Consider the following 21,582-nt stretch of genomic DNA (forward strand, 5'->3'; position numbering starts at 1 on the left):
ATAAAGGTTTGTTGTTTATTTTGTTGTTGTTGTTCTTTGTTTGTTTGTTTTTCCTCAGATTATCTTCTTAAAAGGAACATGAAACACTTATTGAATCAATCTGAAAAAGCATGTCTTGTTTCTGCAATACTCTTCATATATATATAAATTCACATGTACACATCCACAAAACATACTTCTATTTTTAGCTTAAAAGTTAATAATGCCTCTACATATAAAATATAGGGATGTGTAAGCTCAACTTCTCATAAAATTTACTCTAACTAAATTTACTTTACTTTTTCAAATCACCTAGTTAACATGTTTCTTTGTTAACAGGAAATTAGTTCCCAGAGTCTATGCTATTTATGTGACTTCTTGTACTATCATCATGAAGATGCTATCATCATCTTCATATCTAAGTTGAAGGGATCTTACAGAAATGACTAATACAATTTAAATTTGTCTCGCATATAACACGTGATTAGTTAGAATCAATAATTCAGTTGGAAGGGACCTTCAAAAAACACCTAGTCCTGCCTGACTAGTCCTCCCTGACCACTTCAGAGCTAACCAAAAGCTAAATCAAATTAATTGAGGGCATCAACTGTGTGTTCCAGTGTCTGACCACCCTCACAGCAAATAATTGTTTCCTAACATCCAGTCTGAACCTCCTCAGGTGCACCTTTGTTCCTTACTATGTATATTGTCATCAGTTACCAGAGAGCAGAGACCGGCACCTCCCTTTCCACTTCCCCTCCTCAGAAAGTTGCACAGGGCAATGAATTTGCCTCTCAGCCTTCTTTTCTCCAGACTGGACAACCCCAAGAATCCTCAGCCTCTCCTCACAAGTCATGCTTTCCAGCTCTTTACCCATCTTTGTTGCCTTCCCCTGAATGTTTTCAATACTTTAACATACTGTTTAATTAAATACTTAATAATTAAATACTACACAACATTTTTCAAGATCTAACACCATTTCTTGAAATGGCAATGTGAAAACTCTCAGCAGTACTCAGAGGGAGCTATTAATCACATCTTCTTTCTAGAAATCATAGTTAAGTGTTTTAGCTGTTAATTCTCACCAGTGATGCTAATGAGTAGCATATGTACACTGGTGCAGTACTTCTAACAGCAAACACATGAGAATTCACTTAAAACCATGACAAAGTATAGAAAAATGGGAATTACAAATGACAACCTAATGTGATCAACTCACTGCATCTAAACTTGAAATTAAGATATAAACTACAGTACAGGGGACAATGTCAATCTTACTAATTACCTTAAAGGGAAAGTAGACTGTACCAACAGGAAAACAGAGATACTTTATTTTATAATGGGATTTGGATTCTGAGTTTTAGTCCCCCCCAGAGCACAGAGCAGATTTACAATCTGGTTAAAGTCCACTTTTCATTAGAAACACCACCCTCTGACAGCATCCACAGAAACCTCCCTGAACTCTGTAAACAAAGGGAGGTCTTGCTTCATGCTAGATGTTTGTTTGTTTAAGTTAAACTAAACAGTTGCAAAATAGAGAAGTTGGAAATTCATCAAAATCCTCAACTGATGTTTTTCAATGTCACAATTAATTTGGAAATGTTGTATGATGAATGTTGTATGATGTGCCAAGCTAAATTTTATTTCTAATAACTCATATTCCTACTGCAAGTATGCTAATTTGCTGGCATTCTTCATTCCAATTCAAATGTTATAAAGGTGAGTTCAGACCAGAGATTTCTTACTGACATGGATGGTGTCAAGCTAATTCTGAAGGACTTTTCTGGTAATATACACAGTAAAAGCATTTTGAGACAGGAGGATTTTAACACAAATGTACTGTTATTGATTTTGAATTAGTTTAAAATTAGATATTACTCTGATTTGCTGTACTAACAACAATTTTCAAGTCACATCCTAGTTGTTTACTACTTTATGTATGGAAAATGTACACTGGCTCTTGAATGAGAAGGATTTTCTCATTTCCACTATGCAGATCCCAGAGCCCAGTACATCTCACAAAACCAGATATAAAAAATAAATCTTTGAGAAACACTAAGTCTTGCTGGTCATTAATATGAAACAGTAACATTGGAAATAAAACAAAACAAAACAAAACAAACAAACAAAAAAAAAGTGATGCATATGCCCATGACATTTTCTTATTTTTAGCTGTACAACAGCTTTTTTTCTAGATGCTCTTCAAAACTTTAAAAGAAGAAAGGTTATTTCCATATTTCCATATTTCCATATTTCCACTTTCATAAATGACGAACACAATCACTACACACGGGCGTATAAAGCACATAGCAATTATGTAAAACCAATTGTGGCTGTCTAAATCTTGGCTTTGAAACAAAAGTTCATGGAGGAAATGCTGAAAACTACTTGGCAACATTTGTTGCTAACAATGCAGGTTAATAACCAGCATTGGGCCTGATTCTGATCTAACCGACTAGTTTTGCACTTGCATGAACTTTATTGATTTGCATTAAATTATTTGTGATGTTCACTGATAAGTGATCTTATCTGTGACCTGTGGCATAAAATCTGCTTCCTTATTCATAAACAATTATTTGAGGAAACTTTAAACTATTTCATTACTTATTACTTACACTCATTTGACCTATATATTGAAAAAAAAAAAAGAATAAATTTAACAGGAAAGACATAGGAGTTTGTCATTCTGACATATGCAAAATGTCACTATTTAATGGTGTTTTTGTTTTGTTTTTGTTTTCAGAATAATTAGGAACAAATATAACAGTATCAAAGAAAAATATTCTAAATATTAAAAATCATTCATTGCTTTCCAAGACTGCCATGAAATATTTGAAGTTGTTTACTAAAACTCTATTCACATTTATTCATTGATAAGATGTTGTTATGGAAATACTGTTCATATATCAGTTCTCATTTGTTATAGCCAGATGTTCTTTCCATAGTTTTCTTAAAGTGAGACATAAGAAATATAAATCTTCATAAAGTTTCAGACTAGTTTAATTTTTATTTTTTTTTTAAGACCATTAATAATGTTTCATTTAAATAATATCCTGTTGACATGAAAAATAGATTAGCCTGAGTGAAAAACATATACTTTTGGGAGTTGCTAATTTATGAACAGACAGTTTCTATGACCTCATTTTTACACATATTTAATGACATAAATGACATAAATAAGAAAGATTTGATAATGACATAATGACATAAATAAGAAAGAACTAGAATAGTTGGAAAAAAATATATATATATTTTTTTTATATATATAATTGATTATGTTCTGTATTTTAGGGAAAACGTGCAGTCACAGACCTTTAAGAGTCACAATTATATTTTGGATTAATACGATTTACATCAGATTTGTGAAAAAATGATTTCTCCAGAACTGCATGGATATTTTTCATGTACCAAATTATAATGAGTTGGTTTTATTTGTTATCTTCTTCATGGAAACTGTCATATCTTTCATTTTTTTCTTAGTTTTCTGATGATAAAATAAAGAAGGGAGAAAAAACAATTACAAGTCTTTTCAACTTAAAGAAGCTAACTCTGTTAGATGCTAATAAATATTCTTGCAACTTTTAGGAAGTACAGTAATAATAAAGTAGCTGGTACTTAGCGTAATCTGCTTTACAGAGAAAATTGCTTCCTGTGGCTGAAATAGGTTCTGTAACTAACCTTTCCAGAAATAATGTTAATAATTTACGAAACACTGTTCTTTACCATCTTGCCATGAAATATCTATTTACTTCTTTATTTTTTCTTTGATGTTGCTTTTTATGATTGCATCGAAGTCATTGTTCTTAATCTCCAAATTGCCTTTCATATAAGATAGACCATCTGCCCGCAGAATCAATACAGAGTAAGAAACATGTTACAGAAAGTAAAGGCCATGCAGAGATGTCCGGAGAAGAGAGATGAGCATTCTGAAAACGTGTTTAGACTGATGTACATGCTTCTAATAAAACATTTTGCTCTAGTTAAACCCAGCTAGATTTTAAATAAATATTCCTGGGCTCCTAGTCAATCTTTTAGAAGGCAAAGACTCTTCGACAGAGGATGTGTTTATCTTCTCCTGAGGGCCTGCTATTCACAGAAGGATATTGTTAAGCTTTGTTTGCAGTCCAAAAGTAATATAATTGTTCATAAATGATAGACATGAAGACATCTCCCTATAGTGAAAATAAAATACATACATACATATATGTATATATGTGTATATATATGTATATATGTCTGTATGTATTTTATATATATATGTAATATATATATATATATAAACATTTATATATATAAAATGTATATATATATATATACATATACACATATAACCTATTTCACCTGGCTCTAGGACACTCCAGAAACTCCAATAAAGTCTTTATATTAGAGGTAGACAACTAGACTTCCTTTACTGTCAACAACAATAACTGTTTACTTCTGGGACGTTATTCAGTTGGCCTACTTTAAATACCTCTTCTGGAGTGTGAGGATATTTGCTCTAAGTGCTCTATTTCTCACCACTGATTAGGAAGAGCTGCTATACAGTTAGCTGAGAAGTAGATAACTGAATGGGAGTGACATAAATTTATTGAAGAATGAGCCATGTCATTGGCTAATCAAGACAAAACATGTCATCTCCACCCAGTAAAATCTGAGGGAGTGGAATTATGACTGTTTTTCTAAAAGTGGCTTTTTACTGTTTTTCACCAGCAGATTTGATTTGCACTACCACTATTCCAGTGTTTGGGGTTTCCAGGGTATTAGACTGATGCTCATGTTTTGAATAGGTTGTGGTATTTTTAACTCCAAGCCCAAACTATCCTTTCTAGGTACTTTGCACTCTTTGGTTCCCTTGTCATGCTTTGTTGTCTGCTGTGAAAGTACTTAAGGTAAAAAGGTGGAAATTTCATGAAATTTGTTGCACAGGCCTTTCTGCATACAAGTGAGCAGATAGTACCTGATTTTTGCATAAAATTGGAAGAAATGATATTGCTCCACTAATAGGTGGGGCTCTATTTGAATGAAAAAAAAAAAAAAAAAAAAAAAAAAAAAGAGAGAGAGAGAAAAAAAAAATAGGGACAAAGAAAAAAAAATGTGGCTGCAAATTTTTGTGGAAGAGTAGAGGACACACTTAACTTTGTCCCTCCTTTCAGAAAATGTCTTGGACTAAAAGTGTCATTACGGATTCAGCAGAAAATAAACCTCATGACGGCATCCCTTTGAACAGACCATGTGCAGATATCAAGAAGTCATTCAATATCTCTTGATATCAAGATAACAAAATGGGTAGCACTAGTTTTTCTACTTCTTGCTCTGACTCTGCCCTTGTTGTACTTACCAAAGCAAGTTAAACCTGGCCATTACTGGAGCAAAGGTGTTTGCATGAATCAGCCAAACAGTACCTAGTATTAAAATGTGTGTTCAGACTTGTTTGTGGAGGCATTATGGAGAAATATCTTCTGGGACATTTCTTCATACAATGTTATTGTCCATGTAGCAAAAGGAAAAGATTTTTCACTGGGTTCAAATTTCAAATAACTAAATGCTTATGCATCTGTCAGCTGCCTCACCCTATGAGTTTATACCTCACAGAAGTTTTATAAGGACTAAAGGATTTCTAATTGTATTGAGAGATACTTCTATTTAAATAAAATGAATGAATGGATTTTCAGAAATGCCAGGTATTCAGGTACTGTTAAAGTCAAAAGATTTTTCTCAGTAGCCACAGGGGGGAAAAAAAATCATTTTGGCTTGAAGGTTTCAATTTCACAGTTAAAATTTCCAGACCTGCAACCCACATTCAGACTCCCAGTTCAGAGATAAAAGATGGCACACAATTCAGAACAATTCACTCCAGTGTGTCTGTTTCTAAATAATGACCTCCATTTCTTCTGTGCCACCATTAATAGGATGACATAAGAAAGATTGAAAAAGTGAATCTCAGAGTGAAGGTCCAGTTATTTTATGAAACTGTATTTCCCCCTTTTTTAACCTGTTTTGGTACTCTTGAAACTCACTTTCCAGTCCAAAGTTAATGGCTGTTTCTGTCAATATCAGAAGTATATCCATGTGAACCACTTCAATCCCTGTATTATCTGAGTTTGGAAGAAGTGGTTCATCTATCCAGAATTTTGTATAACAGTCTCAATAGAGATTTTTAAAGTGATTTTTTTTTTTTTTTTTTTTTTTTTTTTTTATGATGTCATGCTTAAATATTTAAGACTATGTTCAACACAAATGATACAATACCATTACCAAACTGTGAGGTACAGCAGGTGATTGTGTTGGCTTCCTATTCTAGAGCATTTTTGACAACAGTGCCCTAAATCACTATGGAAGATTATTCATTTTAAGTGTTTTGAGTAACTTTGGAGTAACTTTTTTTTTTCTTTTTTTTTTCTTTTTTTTTTTTGAGGTTACTTAAACCATTATCTCACTTTTTAGAAGGCATAATTGTTATGCAATTCAAGAAGTAATTTTGATAGATTATCAGATGCCAAATAGAGGCTATTTGGAACATTGCCAGAACTATAAATGACAAAAACTGAAAGTTTTGTCATTTGAACAAAAACTTTGTTCACCTTCATTAAAATACTCGCACTGTCCTTCATTAGAAATAGTGCAAGCTAAACATATTCAGTGTTATCTGATCTACTCAGCTTTGAGCTTGTCTGGTAAAAGGCAATAGTTAGATTTCTTTAATGATCAGGTATATGTGTTTTGAAGGGCAAACTCTCTTTTCTGTAGAAACTTATGGACAAGAATTTCTTACTGCTGTGATTGTAATCTCAATAGTACACAAAATGTAAGTCACCTGTCCCCTATTGCTAGAGAATGGAGACACACAGACTGTGGGAATTGGGAAGACAGTTTGGCAATGATTCAAAGTAATAATAGTAATAATGATAAAGACTGTTTTGAAAAGAGACAAGATTCTGTCTAGTCCCGTAACAATTTCTAAATGATGATTTAAAGAGCTGACCTCTGGGAGGGTGGAGGGTAAGGGGGGAGACAAAACAAATGAACAAACAAACAAGTAAATAAAACACTTTCTGGCCTTTAAAAAACTCAAAGCAATTTCTGGATAAGAGATGAGTCTATTCTCGGAATAATCTTCTACAGTACAATTAAAAGGAAAATATGTCTTTTTTAAATGTATAAATCAACATAAATATACTAAATAGAATTATAAACCTTGTCTTTGGTTCTTGTGAAGCCATTAACTTAGAAATAGTCATTTAGTGACATTAGATCTGTATGACATTTCTGGAGACACTGATATGAATTGGCAAAGACTTCTGGACTGACTTCTCAGTGCTGTTTGGATATGACAGAGCATTTTAGAAGATGCTTGTATCATGTTTACAGAATCACAGAATCACAGAATTTCTAGGTTGGAAGAGACCTCAAGATCATTGAGTCCAACCTCTGACCTAACGCTAGCAGTCCCCACTAAACCATATCCCTAAGCTCTACATCTAAACATCTTTTGAAGACTTCCGGGATGGTGACTCCACCACTTCCCTGGGCAGCCCGTTCCAATGCCTCACAACCCTTTCAGTAAAGAAGTTCTTCCTAACATCTAACCTAAAACTCCCCTGGTGCAACTTAAGCTCATTCCCCCTCGTCCTGAGACCAGGTACGTGGGAGAACAGACCAACCCCCACTTCGCTACAGCCTCCCTTGAGGTACCTATAGAGAGAGATAAGGTCGCCCCTGAGCCTCCTCTTCTCCAGGCTGAACAAGCCCAGCTCCCTCAGCCACTCCTCGTAGGACTTGTTCTCCAGGCCCCTCACCAGCTTCGTCGCCCTTCTCTGCACCCGCTCAAGCACCTCGATGTCCTTCTTGTAGTGAGGGGCCCAAAACTGAACACAGTACTCGAGGTGCAGCCTCACCAGAGCTGAGTACAGGGGAAAATAAAAATAGGAAAATAAAAATTTAGGAAAATAAAAATAGTCACAGGTTACCTCCAGCTGTTTTGTTTTTTTGTGTTGTTGTGTTTTGTTTTTTTTTTTTTGGCACACAGATTTCACTAGTTGGATTGCCAACTGTCCCAACCAAAAACTCTGTTTTAGTCTGTATGCTGCTGTCTATTAAGTGGTATCTAATGTAATGAATATGCCGGTTCAATGAATCTCAAGACTATAGGACAAATAGTTTGCCCACCTAGGTTGCAACAAACCCAATCAAAAAGAACTGCTAACAATATTGGTGATATCTTACTGTATGACTTCTGAGGAGAGAGGTAACTTGTACTGTGGAATGTTATGTTTGGTTAGTTATTAATTTTTTTTAATGTTATGAAGAAACACAAGAACAAATGATTTACAGCTTCTCCCAGCTAACTGGTGTACAAGTTTCATTTAATTTACTGACCTAATAAATTAAGACTCTCCTAAAGTCCATGCAGCCCTCAATCTTGTGTTTTATTACCAACTATTATTGCTGCTATCATGCAGCAAGGCGTCTCATAGGTTAATTACAATTTACATGATGAACCAGTGACTTTTCTTTGTTCCTCTTTGATCTTGTATTGAATAGGGGAACTCAATAGGTTTAAACCTAGGGAAAAGTTTTATATTAAAATGTAGAACTAACTATCATAGTCACATAGTATAGCAAAAGAAACAAAAAGAACAAAAGCAAAAAGGAAAACAAAAAACTAGACAGAATCTGATGTTTACCATATTAGATGGAAAATAATGGTAAATTTCCAGGTACAATATTTAAGTGTTGCTTTATCCATTATTTGAAAGAATAGTGAAGTCTGCTAAATAGATAGTGCTTGAAGTGCACATCATTATTTAGGTGAAATGAGTAAAAAATGATGCAGTATGAGGAAAAAAAAAAAGGAATTAAAAAAAAAATAGAAACTGTCAAAAACAGGAACATAGGATGTGAAGAAAAGGAAACAATTTCTCTACCAGCTTAGGAGAATCTTAGGCTGAAAGTGAATATGAAATTTATGAGAAGAAGGAAACCATAGGGGGATCATGAACAGCTTCTCTAAGCAATACTTAGAATTTCCTGGAAAAGGGGAGGGAGTCAGGCATTCACAGATACGAGACCACAAAGTAAAGGAATTACTGACATTAATGTTAAAGCTTGGAGCAAGTCTCGCTCAACAGATAAGACCAGATGACAGGGCAAGCAAAGAGTTCAAGATAGCAAGTAATCTTTTTAGGAGATGAGATCTTTTTAACAATTCACAAGGTTTTCAGAGAAAAGAAAGGGCTCTCAGGAAGAGTGGTAGTGAAGGTGATTCATTCGATACAAGAGGGAAAGAGGGAAATGACAAAGAAAAAAAAAGGATAAAGTAGATGAACAAATTGTGTAGAAAAATAAAACAATTATTAACAACATGTTAGGGAGAATTCAAAACTTTGCACCCAGGGAAGTATCTATGAAGCTTATTTAAGCAGATTTCAGGCTGCAGTTATAGATATTTAAAGAGAAAAACCTCACTGTGTTTCAAAGAAGTAATTATAATTGACTTGTAACTTGAACATTTGTAAATAATAAATAAATAAATCAGGAAAAAGATGGTATCAAAATATCAAATTTTATTTAGGACACTCTCACTTGGGAGAAAGGTTATTTTTCAGTCGAAACCAGGTAATTCCACTGGTCTTTCTGTTACAACTCCAGTTAAATTCTGTTTAAGGTACACAAATCAAAGCAATTAGCAGATGAATTAAATTGTTAGTGGAGCAATAAGTGACAGGAAGATTATTAGCAGGAAGATTATTAGAGCAGACTTTAAATTTAAAATTGGGGGGGGGGGGGAGAGAAAGGAAGGGAGAGAGCGAAGGGAGGAAGGGAAGAAAAGAAGGAAAGCAGGAAAGAAGGAAAAGAAGGAAAGAGAGAGAGAGAGAGAAAGAAAGGGAGAAAGAGAGAAACAGAGAGAGAGAGAAAGAGAGAGAGAGACAGTGAGAAAGACAGAAAGAGAGAGAGACAATGAGAAAGACAGAAAGAGAGAGAGAGAGAGAGAGAGACGAAGGAAGGAAGGAAGGAAGGAAGGAAGGAAGGAAGGAAGGAAGGAAAAATTCATATTCCAAATACAGGTAGAATCAAAATATGAAACTGTTTAGAATCATTAATGATCAAATCCAATTTAGGCTTTTTGTTTGTTTGTTTGTTTGTTTTTGTTTTTTTGTAAGATTCTCTGTCTCATAAATCTCATAAGAAAGACATTCTCTAAGGCAAGCAAACATTGTAATCCAAGGTGTTAGGGTGAGAAAGTGTTGTTCACTACATTTTCAAATATATCATTCTTGATGTCTTGAGTCAGCCAGCTTGACATCTTGAGACAGCCAACTGAGGCAAAAAAGAAAATAACAGCTAGAAAATAACATACCCTAGATATGGCATTATAGCAATGAGAACTGGACTCCTTTGTTCACATAACAAAGTGTGCGACTGAAACTTGTTCAGGTCCCCACAGTTCTTTGCACGTCACTGCAAGAAGACTTTTCTGAAAATTATGCCTTATCCACAAGTTACTTAGACTTTTCTAAGGGTTAGAAACCCTTGTTCCAATCATATGTCCAAACACAATAATAATCAATGAGAATTATAGTATGCTCTTTAATTCAGAAAGTATGTTACATATAACTAATGCATCATAAGATTAATTTCATGATGTCCTGTATCATCCATCAGTTAAAAGCAACAAAGCCACCATTACCAGATGGTTTAGATGATGCCTGATACATGAATTAACTGAGCTTAGTGAGTTTTTCAAGCATCTGTGCAGTCTCAATGAAAGCAATAAGATCATTTCTCTTTATTTCTATGGCTCAAATCCATTGTGCATGTATCAAAAACTTACTATACAAAAACAGGTGTTAATGCAATCCCATCTTGTTCTGTGATGTCATTCTTCAGAAAAAATAGGACTTCATGAAGAAAGGAGTTTCTTGTGGCATATACCAGTACCAGAGATATGCTTCTTATTGAATAATCAGAACTCTATATACATATGCTGGTGGTTTCTATTCTTGGTAGGAAAGCCCTGTCTTTTAAATAATTCCTTTTGAAAGGCACAAACTCAGATTTTCCAAAGGACCCTACTGTAAAGAGTTTGTCCTTAAAAATCTGTGCTGCTACCTGAAAAAATAAGAACAAGACATTGCTTGGTTTTACCCAGAGAAATTGGGTTTTATTTGGTTGTTTGTTTGCTTGTTTGCTTGTTGGTTTTCCTAGATTAAACTATGTTGTCTTTACATTTCTTGAAAAGCATATGAAGTATTATGTATTAGCACAGTCATCTGTTATCTCTGTGATCTACAAAACAAGTATTAATTATAAGAATTATAATTTACTCTGAACATAGTAAAGCACAAACTAGGGTGGCTTGTTTTCTGCTGAATACTTTCCAGCTCTGGGTGTTATTCTTGTTAGCTCTCTAGTGAGAAGGGTTTAGTTTGTTTCCAGAACTAACAAGTATGTCTTTATCTTCAGAGCTGCCATCAATTAAGTGAAGAACATCACTTAAAATCTAAGGACCTACCTTCTGAGAGAAAGCAATCTTACAGGTAAGAAGAGGAGGCCTTAAACTGTGTTCTCCTATGTGAAAAATACAGAGTCTGACTAAACGCATTTTGTCAGCAGAGTTTGCTACTTCAATATCTCAGCTCAGTGAAAAGGCTGTTACTTCTGGTCTTAAAAATAAGTCGTGTCATTTTCTCTTTGCAGGGAATTCTTTCATCCAATCATATTCCTGTATGCAAATATACCATAGCTGGTACAGATAAAAAAGCACAAATAAAGCTAAGGGCTCAGTCAGGACAAAAATCACTGTGCTTCCCTGATACCTCATTTCACCTGTGTTTCAGGAACGTCCTCAAACTCCTCATTTGACAATATGAAGAAGCAAGGCTCAGACAGCAATCCCGCTCCAGTTTTGCCAGCACTGCCAGAACCACTCAAAGATCTGAAAATTAAGTACACCAAGGTTAGTAGTGTTTGTGTTTGTTAACTTCTCTGATGCATTCACCTCAGACTGTAATATGTGCACATTTCATCTTATATGAAAGCAACATTATGTCAGTAATTAAAATGTTTATTCTGATCTTTTTATGATATTATGTATGTTAGTAATTAATGTTTAGTGATCCTTTTACCTGAAGTATTTCAGGAAGTGTGCAAGTGTAAGAGAATCATTTCACATTTCATTAGGAACTAGTATTGTTTTGTCTCTTGAAACAAAAGTTTCTGCAGAAAGTTTCTTAGAAAGTATAAATGGAACAAAGAAGGAAAGGTTTCTGTTACTACAGTATTTTTCAGAACAGTGAAAACAAATTGAAATGCTAGGGTTTCACATTGTATTATAAGCAGATTTAAATAATTATGACAAATATACTTATGTGGAAAAAAATGTGTGAAAATGAAACTAAAGTTCATTCTACTCACTTAATTATCTTTGAGATAATGAATCTATTTTTCAGCCTAATCAGGTAACAATAAAACAAATTCTACCATTGCTAATTATTCAATTCTATTAGAAGCATTTTTTTAGTAATAACTTATTTACATATGCAGTTAGAAACAAACAGATAAAGAGGGTCTGAGTCCATTGTTATGTTCCCGGCTTGAAAGGCCCTTTTTTTCTGTAATATCATAGCACACAGGTATCTTCAAGTATTTTGAACACATCATTGGCAGAAGAATACTGAAACTCTGCCCCTGAAACTTTCAGATAGAACATCTGATCAGAAAGGACCTGTTCTCTTTGGAGATTTCTCATTTATTGTTCTTTCTTATTTCTTATTGCCACTGCTATAGAAATAATTTTTACATTCCCAGAATTTATTTTCTTTTCTAACAGAAAAGTATCCATCAGTTATCTAGATTAGTTCTTTTCTACTCCATTCTATACTGTTTTATCATGGGAAAAACCTATCCAGATTTCAATGCATATCTTTCTTGAATAAATCATGCAGGACCTTACTCTGTAAATATTTAACAGGCTAGGAAAGCTATGTAGCTCTACCATGTGATATCTCTTCCTCTCTCAGAAAAAAAAAAAAAAAAAAAAAAAAAAAAAAAAAAAAAGATTAATTCAGGGATGATTCATTTCTACACAGGGGACTTTGATGTTCTAGAAACATCAAACTACAGTGATTCTGTTTTGGTTTGTTTGTTTGTTTGCTTGTTTTCCCCAATGGAAAACAAAAACAACTAATATGAGAAAGTTGCTTACTCAGAAATCCTGTGCAAGTGAATATGCAAGACATAAATGACAGAAATTCCTATAAAAATTTCTATCTTTCTATCCATCAGCAAAACCCATTCTAGTAACACAAAACAGTCTAGAATCACAAAACAGTCAGCATGCTTGAAGTTTCTGTAATACCCAGTTAAGGAGAGTGGCACATAGTAAATTCATGTGTTTTTTTGCCTGGACAAGAGATATTATTTCCTGAAAAACGACATATAATATGTATCTCTGGAGAAATATGACAAATATACTTATGTGAAATTTGCATTTCTTTGCAAAACTATGTACCTACAAGTGATTAGATCAAACTTTTTGCAGTGCATTCCTCCTCTCTTCAAATAGCACACAGGATTATCTAAAATCCACAACAGTGAACTGAGGGACAGAGAACTGGGATAATAGAAATGTTATCCCAAATCCATTGGCCCTCCCTCCCACAATTTAATATAACCTTTCCACTTTTGTCTTGTTACCTGTCCCGTTTCTCTCCTGTGCCATGCAAGTCAGTGCATGGAATGTGGGATTGCTGTGACTATTTACATTGGAGGTACCAGGAAAGTATTAATTACTGCGGATGTATAAATCCTTCTGCCTGAAGCACCTTGGACATTGACAGGTTCCTCTTACCTGAAAACTCTCCCTTCTCTTTGTATGCAATAGTACAGTTACCACTACTATCTGTCTGGAGGAAAGTCTAGAGCAGATATTCCAAGGACTTTCCTTTAAACTAAATGCACTTTCCTGTTTGTTTTCTGTGTGAGGGATCAGTTTGGGTCTCGTACAAAAATCATTTAACTACAAGACAGTGATCAAACGCTGGAACAGGCAAGAAGCATCCCATGCCTGTCAGTGTTCAAGAGGCACATGGGCAATACCCCCAGTAATACATTTTGGTTAGGCCTGAAGCTGTCAAGCAGTTGGACTAGATGATGTTTGTAGGTTCCTTCCAACTGAACTATTCTATTCTATTCTATTTTATAGTTTATATTATGCATTATTATAGTTTATATTATATAGTACTATATTCTATAGTTCTTCCAACTATTCTATTCTATTCTATTCTATTCTATTCTATTCTATTCTATTCTATTCTATTCTATTCTATTCTATTCTATTCTATTCTATTCTACAGATCTGTAAGTTGGTATAGATAGATTATCATTTGTGCCTTTCTCATGTAGCATAAAACAAAACCCTCCCTTGGAAATTTGAATTCCAAGATTTTAAGAGGATTAATTTTCAATACTTTGGTTTGGTTGTTGAACCACAAGTGTATACAAAATGTGATCTTGAATTGCTTTTATATCTGAACCTCCTTTAAAAATATTCCAACAGAACGAGTGTTGGTACCTGGCTACAAATGTACTAGTAAATATTTTACTTAGCACTGAGGAATTAGACAATGATTGTGTAACAAATGATTTGTCATGATACTTTCAAATATACTAAGCCTGATGATGTTCCTTTAAACAGAGAAACTCAGATTAGTTAATTATTAAGTTGTTAAATCACATGAGGGGGAGAAAATGACAACCCATTATCTCACTAGGCTCTGTGTGGAATACCAGAAAATGTAAACCACCCTGAGTGAAGAAAAACTTTAGTTAAGTATCATGTATTTTGTAATCACTATTTTCACAAACAAAGACAAGGGATAGAGATATTTTAAAAAAAAATAATAATAATAATTAAGATACCTGGGGAAAGGTCATTGGTTATAAAGCTACTATAGAAACCTACTCTTTTTAAGCTCAGCTGTCTTTGTAAATAAAAAGCCACTAATTGATGCATCCCAAAGTTCAAATAGATAATGAACAGAATGGATATGTTTTCTGATTATTAGTTCATTACGTAAATTTTCTTCATACATACATTTTTTAGCATACAATTCTGAATGAAAAAAAAAAAAAATCTCATATGAAATATATAAACCCATTATCAGTTTCTTGTGCAGAAAAACACCGGGGTAGAGGTTAGCTTATGAAGATTTCATATGTATTGCATACTGATGTACTTGTTTTAAGTTTACAGTTTCTGTCTCCAGTAGTTCCTTAAATAATTTCATATATTTTAACAGTACAGCCTAAAGAATACAGTGAGACTCCATGAGATATTTTGGGACAAGTAAATCAGAGAATATAGCACTTGAAATGAATCTGCTCTTGGGTCATAGATCTCCTTCAGTCTTGGATATGACTGTAAACTTAATGATAGCATCAAATTCAAGAATCTCTGAATGATCCTGATATTCTATGAGAGCAGGTGTGAGCACGGGGCAAAAATTTTTCAGCACTGTGCTTCATCTCACCTAAGTGATGCTGAATTCCAGCCCTCAGTATGCAAGAGTTCAGTCAAAGCTTTTCACTATTCCTCATTTCCAAGAAATGTTAGCAATGTCATCTCCTGGTTTACTATCTGCCCTGGAGAGCTTGTGAACAGCCACCTCAATAGCTGCCAACATTAGGTGATTACTTTTAACTCTGTAAAACAAGCAGCTGGACTCACTTAAAGAGCATTGTCAAAAAAAAAAAAAAAAAAAAAAAAAAAAAAAAAAAAAAAAGCACTATCGAAGGCTATCTGGGAGCACATTTGTGGTGGTAAAAGGTTATTTTTTCTTCTGTTGCTGCATGAAGTTGAAAGAGTTTCTTGTACCTAAAGGTGTCTAGAATGACAGCTTAAACATTTCACTCCATATTTATAAAGCTACCCTTAGGTCAGTTTTGGATTGTCCATATTTTAGATAGCTCTGTACTCTTCCTAATAATATCTCAGTAGTATGGATTATAGTTTATAATAGTAATAATGAAATACATTAAAATTCTTCCCTAAGGAAGAATAAGTTTATAGACAGATCCTAACTATTTCAGCAGAGCTTTGTCCATCTGAGGCAAAGCTGCTCTGAATCAAGTTAAATCTTACTGCAGCACAGACACTAATACAGCACCATCTGTCTAACAGATACTTTATAAAATGAACTCACAGTCTTTTCAAAATATTAAGGGACTGAAGAAAAATAAATGAATAAACAAAAAAACACCAGGGGTTGACACACAAAAAAAAAAAAAAAAAAAAAAAAAAAAAAGCAAAGAACATGTCTTGTCTCCTTGTTTTCTGCTGAGACCACTATGGTGGTAACATCAACTGCCTAAACAAATAAATACCACAGTCTTGCAGGTAACTTCTACCACAACTAGTATACTGGTATCCGATTTTCTGAAATGAAACCAATCCTTTCAGAGAATCAAGATTTATTTCACCCTGATACTAGGAAATAAAGTCAATCAAAGGGTCTTTACAATAGTTTGTTACCTGGAATTTATTTTAAATACAGAGTTTTAATAGAGTAATACCTCCTCATCTACAAAAAAATGTTTATTTTCAGGTGTGGTACAAACTGATAGTCATTAGTTCTTCAATTTATTGAAATAAAAACTGTCTTACCTCAAAAAAAAAAAAAAAAAAAAAAAAAATCCCCCGAAATAACAGTTAAAAAACGACACTTCAATACTTACGACACTTACAACAAAACTTCTAAGACATCAATCCTTGCAAAGTAAATTTGCAGCCCTAAAATTCATTGACCATGCTCAGTCATCAGAGACAATCCTCAATGCACAGTATGTACAACATAAAAGTAGGTCTTTTGCATTCACATCCAACAAATGAGAAAAAAGAATCAAAGCTGCCAAAGGAGTTCTGCTTGACAGACAAAACTGTGTAACACATTTCAAAATGATCCTTTTTTTTTTTCAGTAAGATGATGGACTTGCCAGAGACTGCTGTTGGATGGTACATCAGTGTTCCCTGTTTGTTTGTTTGTTCATTTTCAGCATAACTCCACAGACTTGTATGAGTATGTCTGCATGCACATTTGAATGCAGCTGCTTGCAATGTATACATTGCAATGTATACACATGTATATGTGTCTGTTACATGGAGGGTTTTGACTTTTTTCCTTCTCTCTTCTGTCTGTCATACCTGCATAAGACTGCTGTTTTGCTCAAAAAAAAGACATCTGGATAGTTTGATTTATACAGTCCTGATACAATGTTGTGTATATAGTTAAAGTAATGAAGTTATGTTTTAAATGGGAATGGTATTGGAAACAATAATAAGAAAGATATTCTAAAGTAATATTATGGTTGATATTGGTTGGTGCAATAAATGCAATTTTTAAACAAATACTTTCAAAACTTCCAAAAATGGTATGTTTTACGATTATTCCTTTTACAGACAGATATGAATTTGGCATATTGTAACATCATAGCAGTGTTATGTTAATATTTACCTTTTACTTTGTCTCTTTTCTTGGCAATGTAACTAGTTACTAAAGATGGCTTTTTTCATATTAACTACTTAACTGCTGTATTTGCCCTTTCATAACAGTCAGAATTTTGCATGGATACTCCTATGATCAGTTTTATTGCATATCTGACATTTCAAGGAACTAGTATTTTAATTTCCCTTACAGCTTTTGTTATATCAGGAATTTCTGATCTGCCCTGATGACTGGAGCTAACAATGACAGTCTATATACAATGCCCACATATAATCAAGATGAAACATACAGGAATATATTAACAGGAAATAGTTACCACATACATTTAGATATAATCTTTTTATCAGTCTTGCCAATATTATCAAACCATTAACCTATTATTAATGACTACACAGAGAGTCAGTGCAAACCATTTCAGTAGTATGCAAAAAAAAAAAAAAAAAGTTCCAAGAAAGTTGTCATATATTTATAACACATAGTTGCCATGGTAGGGTTTAAATTGCAGTTCTCTGTGACCAATAAATAATAATAATAAAAAAATAATAATAATCTTGCAGTTATGTCACTCTGTCTCTGTCCTGCCTTTTATCAATTGTCATTTGCTTTAATTTTCCTGCCTCCAAATACTTCTTGTTTTTGTATTTAAATGTAGAAATTCCTGCTTCTCTGAGCATGCAGATTTCTGCCTGCATGGTTGTAACCAGTGATTGATTAGATGTGGGGAAGCTGCTCTCATCCATGATCCTCACAGACAAAATAACCAGTAAAATCAGTGTCTGCTATGAGCTCAGTGATGAGCATGAGCAAGATCAACATGCATGTTGGCCACAAAGTGACACCGGTGGACAGTGAGAAGGGAGTGCCTTTGGTGGAGGGTTTGAGGGTTAGACAGGATGACAGCTGCTTATAACATTGGACTGCATACATTACCATGTTCACCTTAAAAAACAACATACCTCACACTTGGTAGCAACATGTCCTTCTCTTTTTATCCTCTGTGACATATTTCAGATCTTTCTAATGAGGTTTGCCTTTCTCTTTGAAGACTGACCTACAGAATCAGAATGAAAAGGCTAACTCCTATTGACAATTTCATCCACAGAGATTCAAATATGTCAGGCTCTGGGATAGCATGGATCTAACACACCTGGAGATCAGACTCGCAATCTATTTCTCATTTACAAATGGAGATAAGTGCCTCAAATTTCACCCAGGGACCCCTAGCCCTGCTTGTCCTATAAATTTTCACAGCTGTGTAATATTACAAAAGTTGTCTGTAATTACAGCTAAAATAGGGCACAGTTTTAGTAACTCATTTTATTCTCTGTTGTCTGAATTGGTTCAGGACAAGAGTCAATGAGAACAAACTGGCATGTAAGAAGTTCCTCCTAAATATCAGGAAACACTTTGCTCTGTGTGTGACTGTGCACAGGCACAGGTTGTTCAGAGAGGTTGTAGAGTCTGCCTTGTTGGGGTCTTCAAAAGCCATCTGGACATGGTCCTGAGCATCTCAGCTTGACACTATCGGTGTCCCTGCTTGAGCAAGGGGTTGGCCCAGATGTCTTCTGGAGGTCCCTTCCAACCTCAACAGTTGTTTAATTCTGTGATTTTTTTGGTATCTTCTTCAATAGAACAGAAAAGAAAATTCAGAAATACTGTATCATTTCTATAATGGTATAAAGTAGATCTTTTAAAAGGCAACATTTAACTTTTAAGAATACTGTACATGTTGCCATATTTTTCCTGACATAATTAAAAAATATTGTTTGTTTGTTTGTTTGTTTTCAGGAATAATTGTAGTGGTTTATTTCCTATTTTTTTTCATGGAAAAGCAGAGTAATTTCTACAGATAGCATCAACAGTCATATTAACAGCAATCAAAAACAGAGAAATGCAGAACTGCTCACTCCTGATATATTCTTTAGGCATTTTTTTAAAAGGTACATAAGATGATTGAAATTAGGACACGAGATCTTGGAAGAGAAGGAAAAAACATGCCAAGCAGATAACAAAATTAAGAGCAAAAGAAAAGTATACATTAAGAGCAAAAACAAAGTATACAGGATTTTGTGCTGTCACTGGAGAAAGTATTTTTGACACTAATGTCACTTAGACATTATAAGAATTTCAAACATTTAATTTTTATTTTGGTTGTGATGGTGCATTTTTTAATTAGTTATTCCCATATAAAAGTCTCTAGGTTTGAATTTCCAGTGTTGTATTGCAAAAGGCTTTGGATCATAAAAGTTCAATTATGGAAACAACAATGCCCATCTTGCCTTGTTTAGATGTTATTCTACGTGTGCCATCAAGATGTGATGATGTTTGTTCCAGCCACACAAAGCAAATTCAGTACACACTGTGCTTTATAGCCTGTATAAAAGCTTAATCTTTGAGTAGGGACACAGTTCCTACCATTTATTAAATGAACTTTGGGTATCAATTTCACATAGCCTGTATAAAAACTTAATCTTTGGGTAGGAACACAGTTCCTACCATTTATTAAATGAACTTTGGGTATCAATTTCACCACTGTTAGGTAAGCTGTTTTGATTATATTTGATTCAGGCCATCTGTTGTGCAATTGTTCCTCTAACATGCTTCTTAGTTGCTAGCTATACATTTGGTTGTTTATGAAGAGACTGAAATAGAAATATATAACAGGGCAGTATTCAATTTAAATTGTAGTCACAAATGTATCTTATTTTAATGTTATTAGACATTTCCAATGAATGTCACTTAACAGTTGTGAGAAAAACTTCTACATGAGCAAAGCATGCTGGCCTCCTTTTCCTGGTGGAAAATCAAATGTTGGTGTCTGTTGAGCAACATCAGTGTAGAGACATAACAGGGAACCTCAGAGTTAGAATGAAGGATGGACACTAACAGACTGGACACAAGTAATATTGATTTTCTGTAGTACCCCTTGCAGTATAAATAAAAAAAAATAAATAAAGACTGCTGGTAACTAACAGGAGTGGTTGCATTTTACGTTTATCTACTAAAATGGAGGCAGGGATGTGACACCAATTTGAGGGTGACAAACAATTAGGAGGCTGCAGCCATTAAACTGGAGATAATCAGGATCTTGATACAAATTGTTGAATAAGTAATGAATGGCATCAAATGATTAGTATCATTTTAAACAGAAGATAATTGTGCAGATTCTAAAGCAATGACAACTAAAACTGTTACTCAAAGATCATCTTACTGAAGCCTGAAGTCGTACAAAGTAGCTTTACCCTTCAAAAAAAGGAATTACAGTACATGTTGAAAAACAAAACCAGAGAGGCTTGAATTTCTGGTGTTTTACAGAGAGATATTCAGGTAGGGAGGGCAAGGAGAACCCATCCATATATACTACCATAAACTATAATACTGCCAAGTATTGAAGTTATATACATTGTCGGCAGCAACATTTGTTATATGTTTATTCATGTGTTGAATTAAACATTATGGTCATGTGATCAGAACCCCCCTTCTGCCACCCATAGCGTGACCTCTTTGAAATAAATAGAGCATTGTGATGCAAAAATATTCACACCAAGGTACTGCAAACACTTTCAAAAAGAGAAGTGAGAACTCATTCTGAAAGCACTGATCAGAAGTGCCATAGTTTTTCACATGTTATTGTCTAAGATCTACAGGGATGTATTAGATTATATGTGTAACTATGTTAGAATATGACCATGGTCATATGCTGTCCATGAGTCACTTCAAATTCTCCTGCTTGTTAACTCTTGAACTTTTGTAGTGTGGCCAGTGTAAACATTTTGTTATGTAGTGGTTTGATCTGGAATGCTAGACTTACAAGACTAGGACAGGCAGAAAAAGAGTAAATAAAGTGGGTGTTTCTATTTCATAGGTAAATTAATTCAACTTTTTTCAAGGCAACTGTTATGAACAAGAGAGAACTTTTCTTCCAGTATGTACTACTATGTTTTTGTTTTTTGTTTGTTTGTTTGTTTTGTTTTGTTTTATTTTTTAGGAAAGTGTTTCTGTGAAGAGTACTAACTATCAGCAGAAAATATAGTCTAGCATTTCTCTATGGTTTCTAACAATATCTTCTGGTGAATACATCCATTATTTCCTCTTCATTTGT

The 21,582-nt window shown here is 34.1% G+C and overlaps 1 protein-coding gene across 1 annotated transcript in view; it reads left to right on the forward strand.

Annotated features, from left to right (window-relative positions):
• The first annotated feature begins 11,738 nt into the window (after positions 1–11,738).
• Positions 11,739–21,582, forward strand: part of ALDH1A1 (aldehyde dehydrogenase 1 family member A1) — a 37,710-nt gene continuing 27,866 nt past the window's right edge. Inside the window, exon 1 of the mRNA XM_084503841.1 lies at positions 11,739–11,935. Coding sequence (XP_084359967.1) covers positions 11,846–11,935 — 90 coding nt within the window. The 5' untranslated portion in view covers positions 11,739–11,845. The remainder of the gene's footprint in view (positions 11,936–21,582) is intronic.

The sequence above is a fragment of the Aythya ferina genome, assembly GCF_964211825.1.
Source record: "Aythya ferina genome assembly, chromosome: Z".
NCBI classification, from domain to species: Eukaryota; Metazoa; Chordata; class Aves; order Anseriformes; family Anatidae; genus Aythya; species Aythya ferina.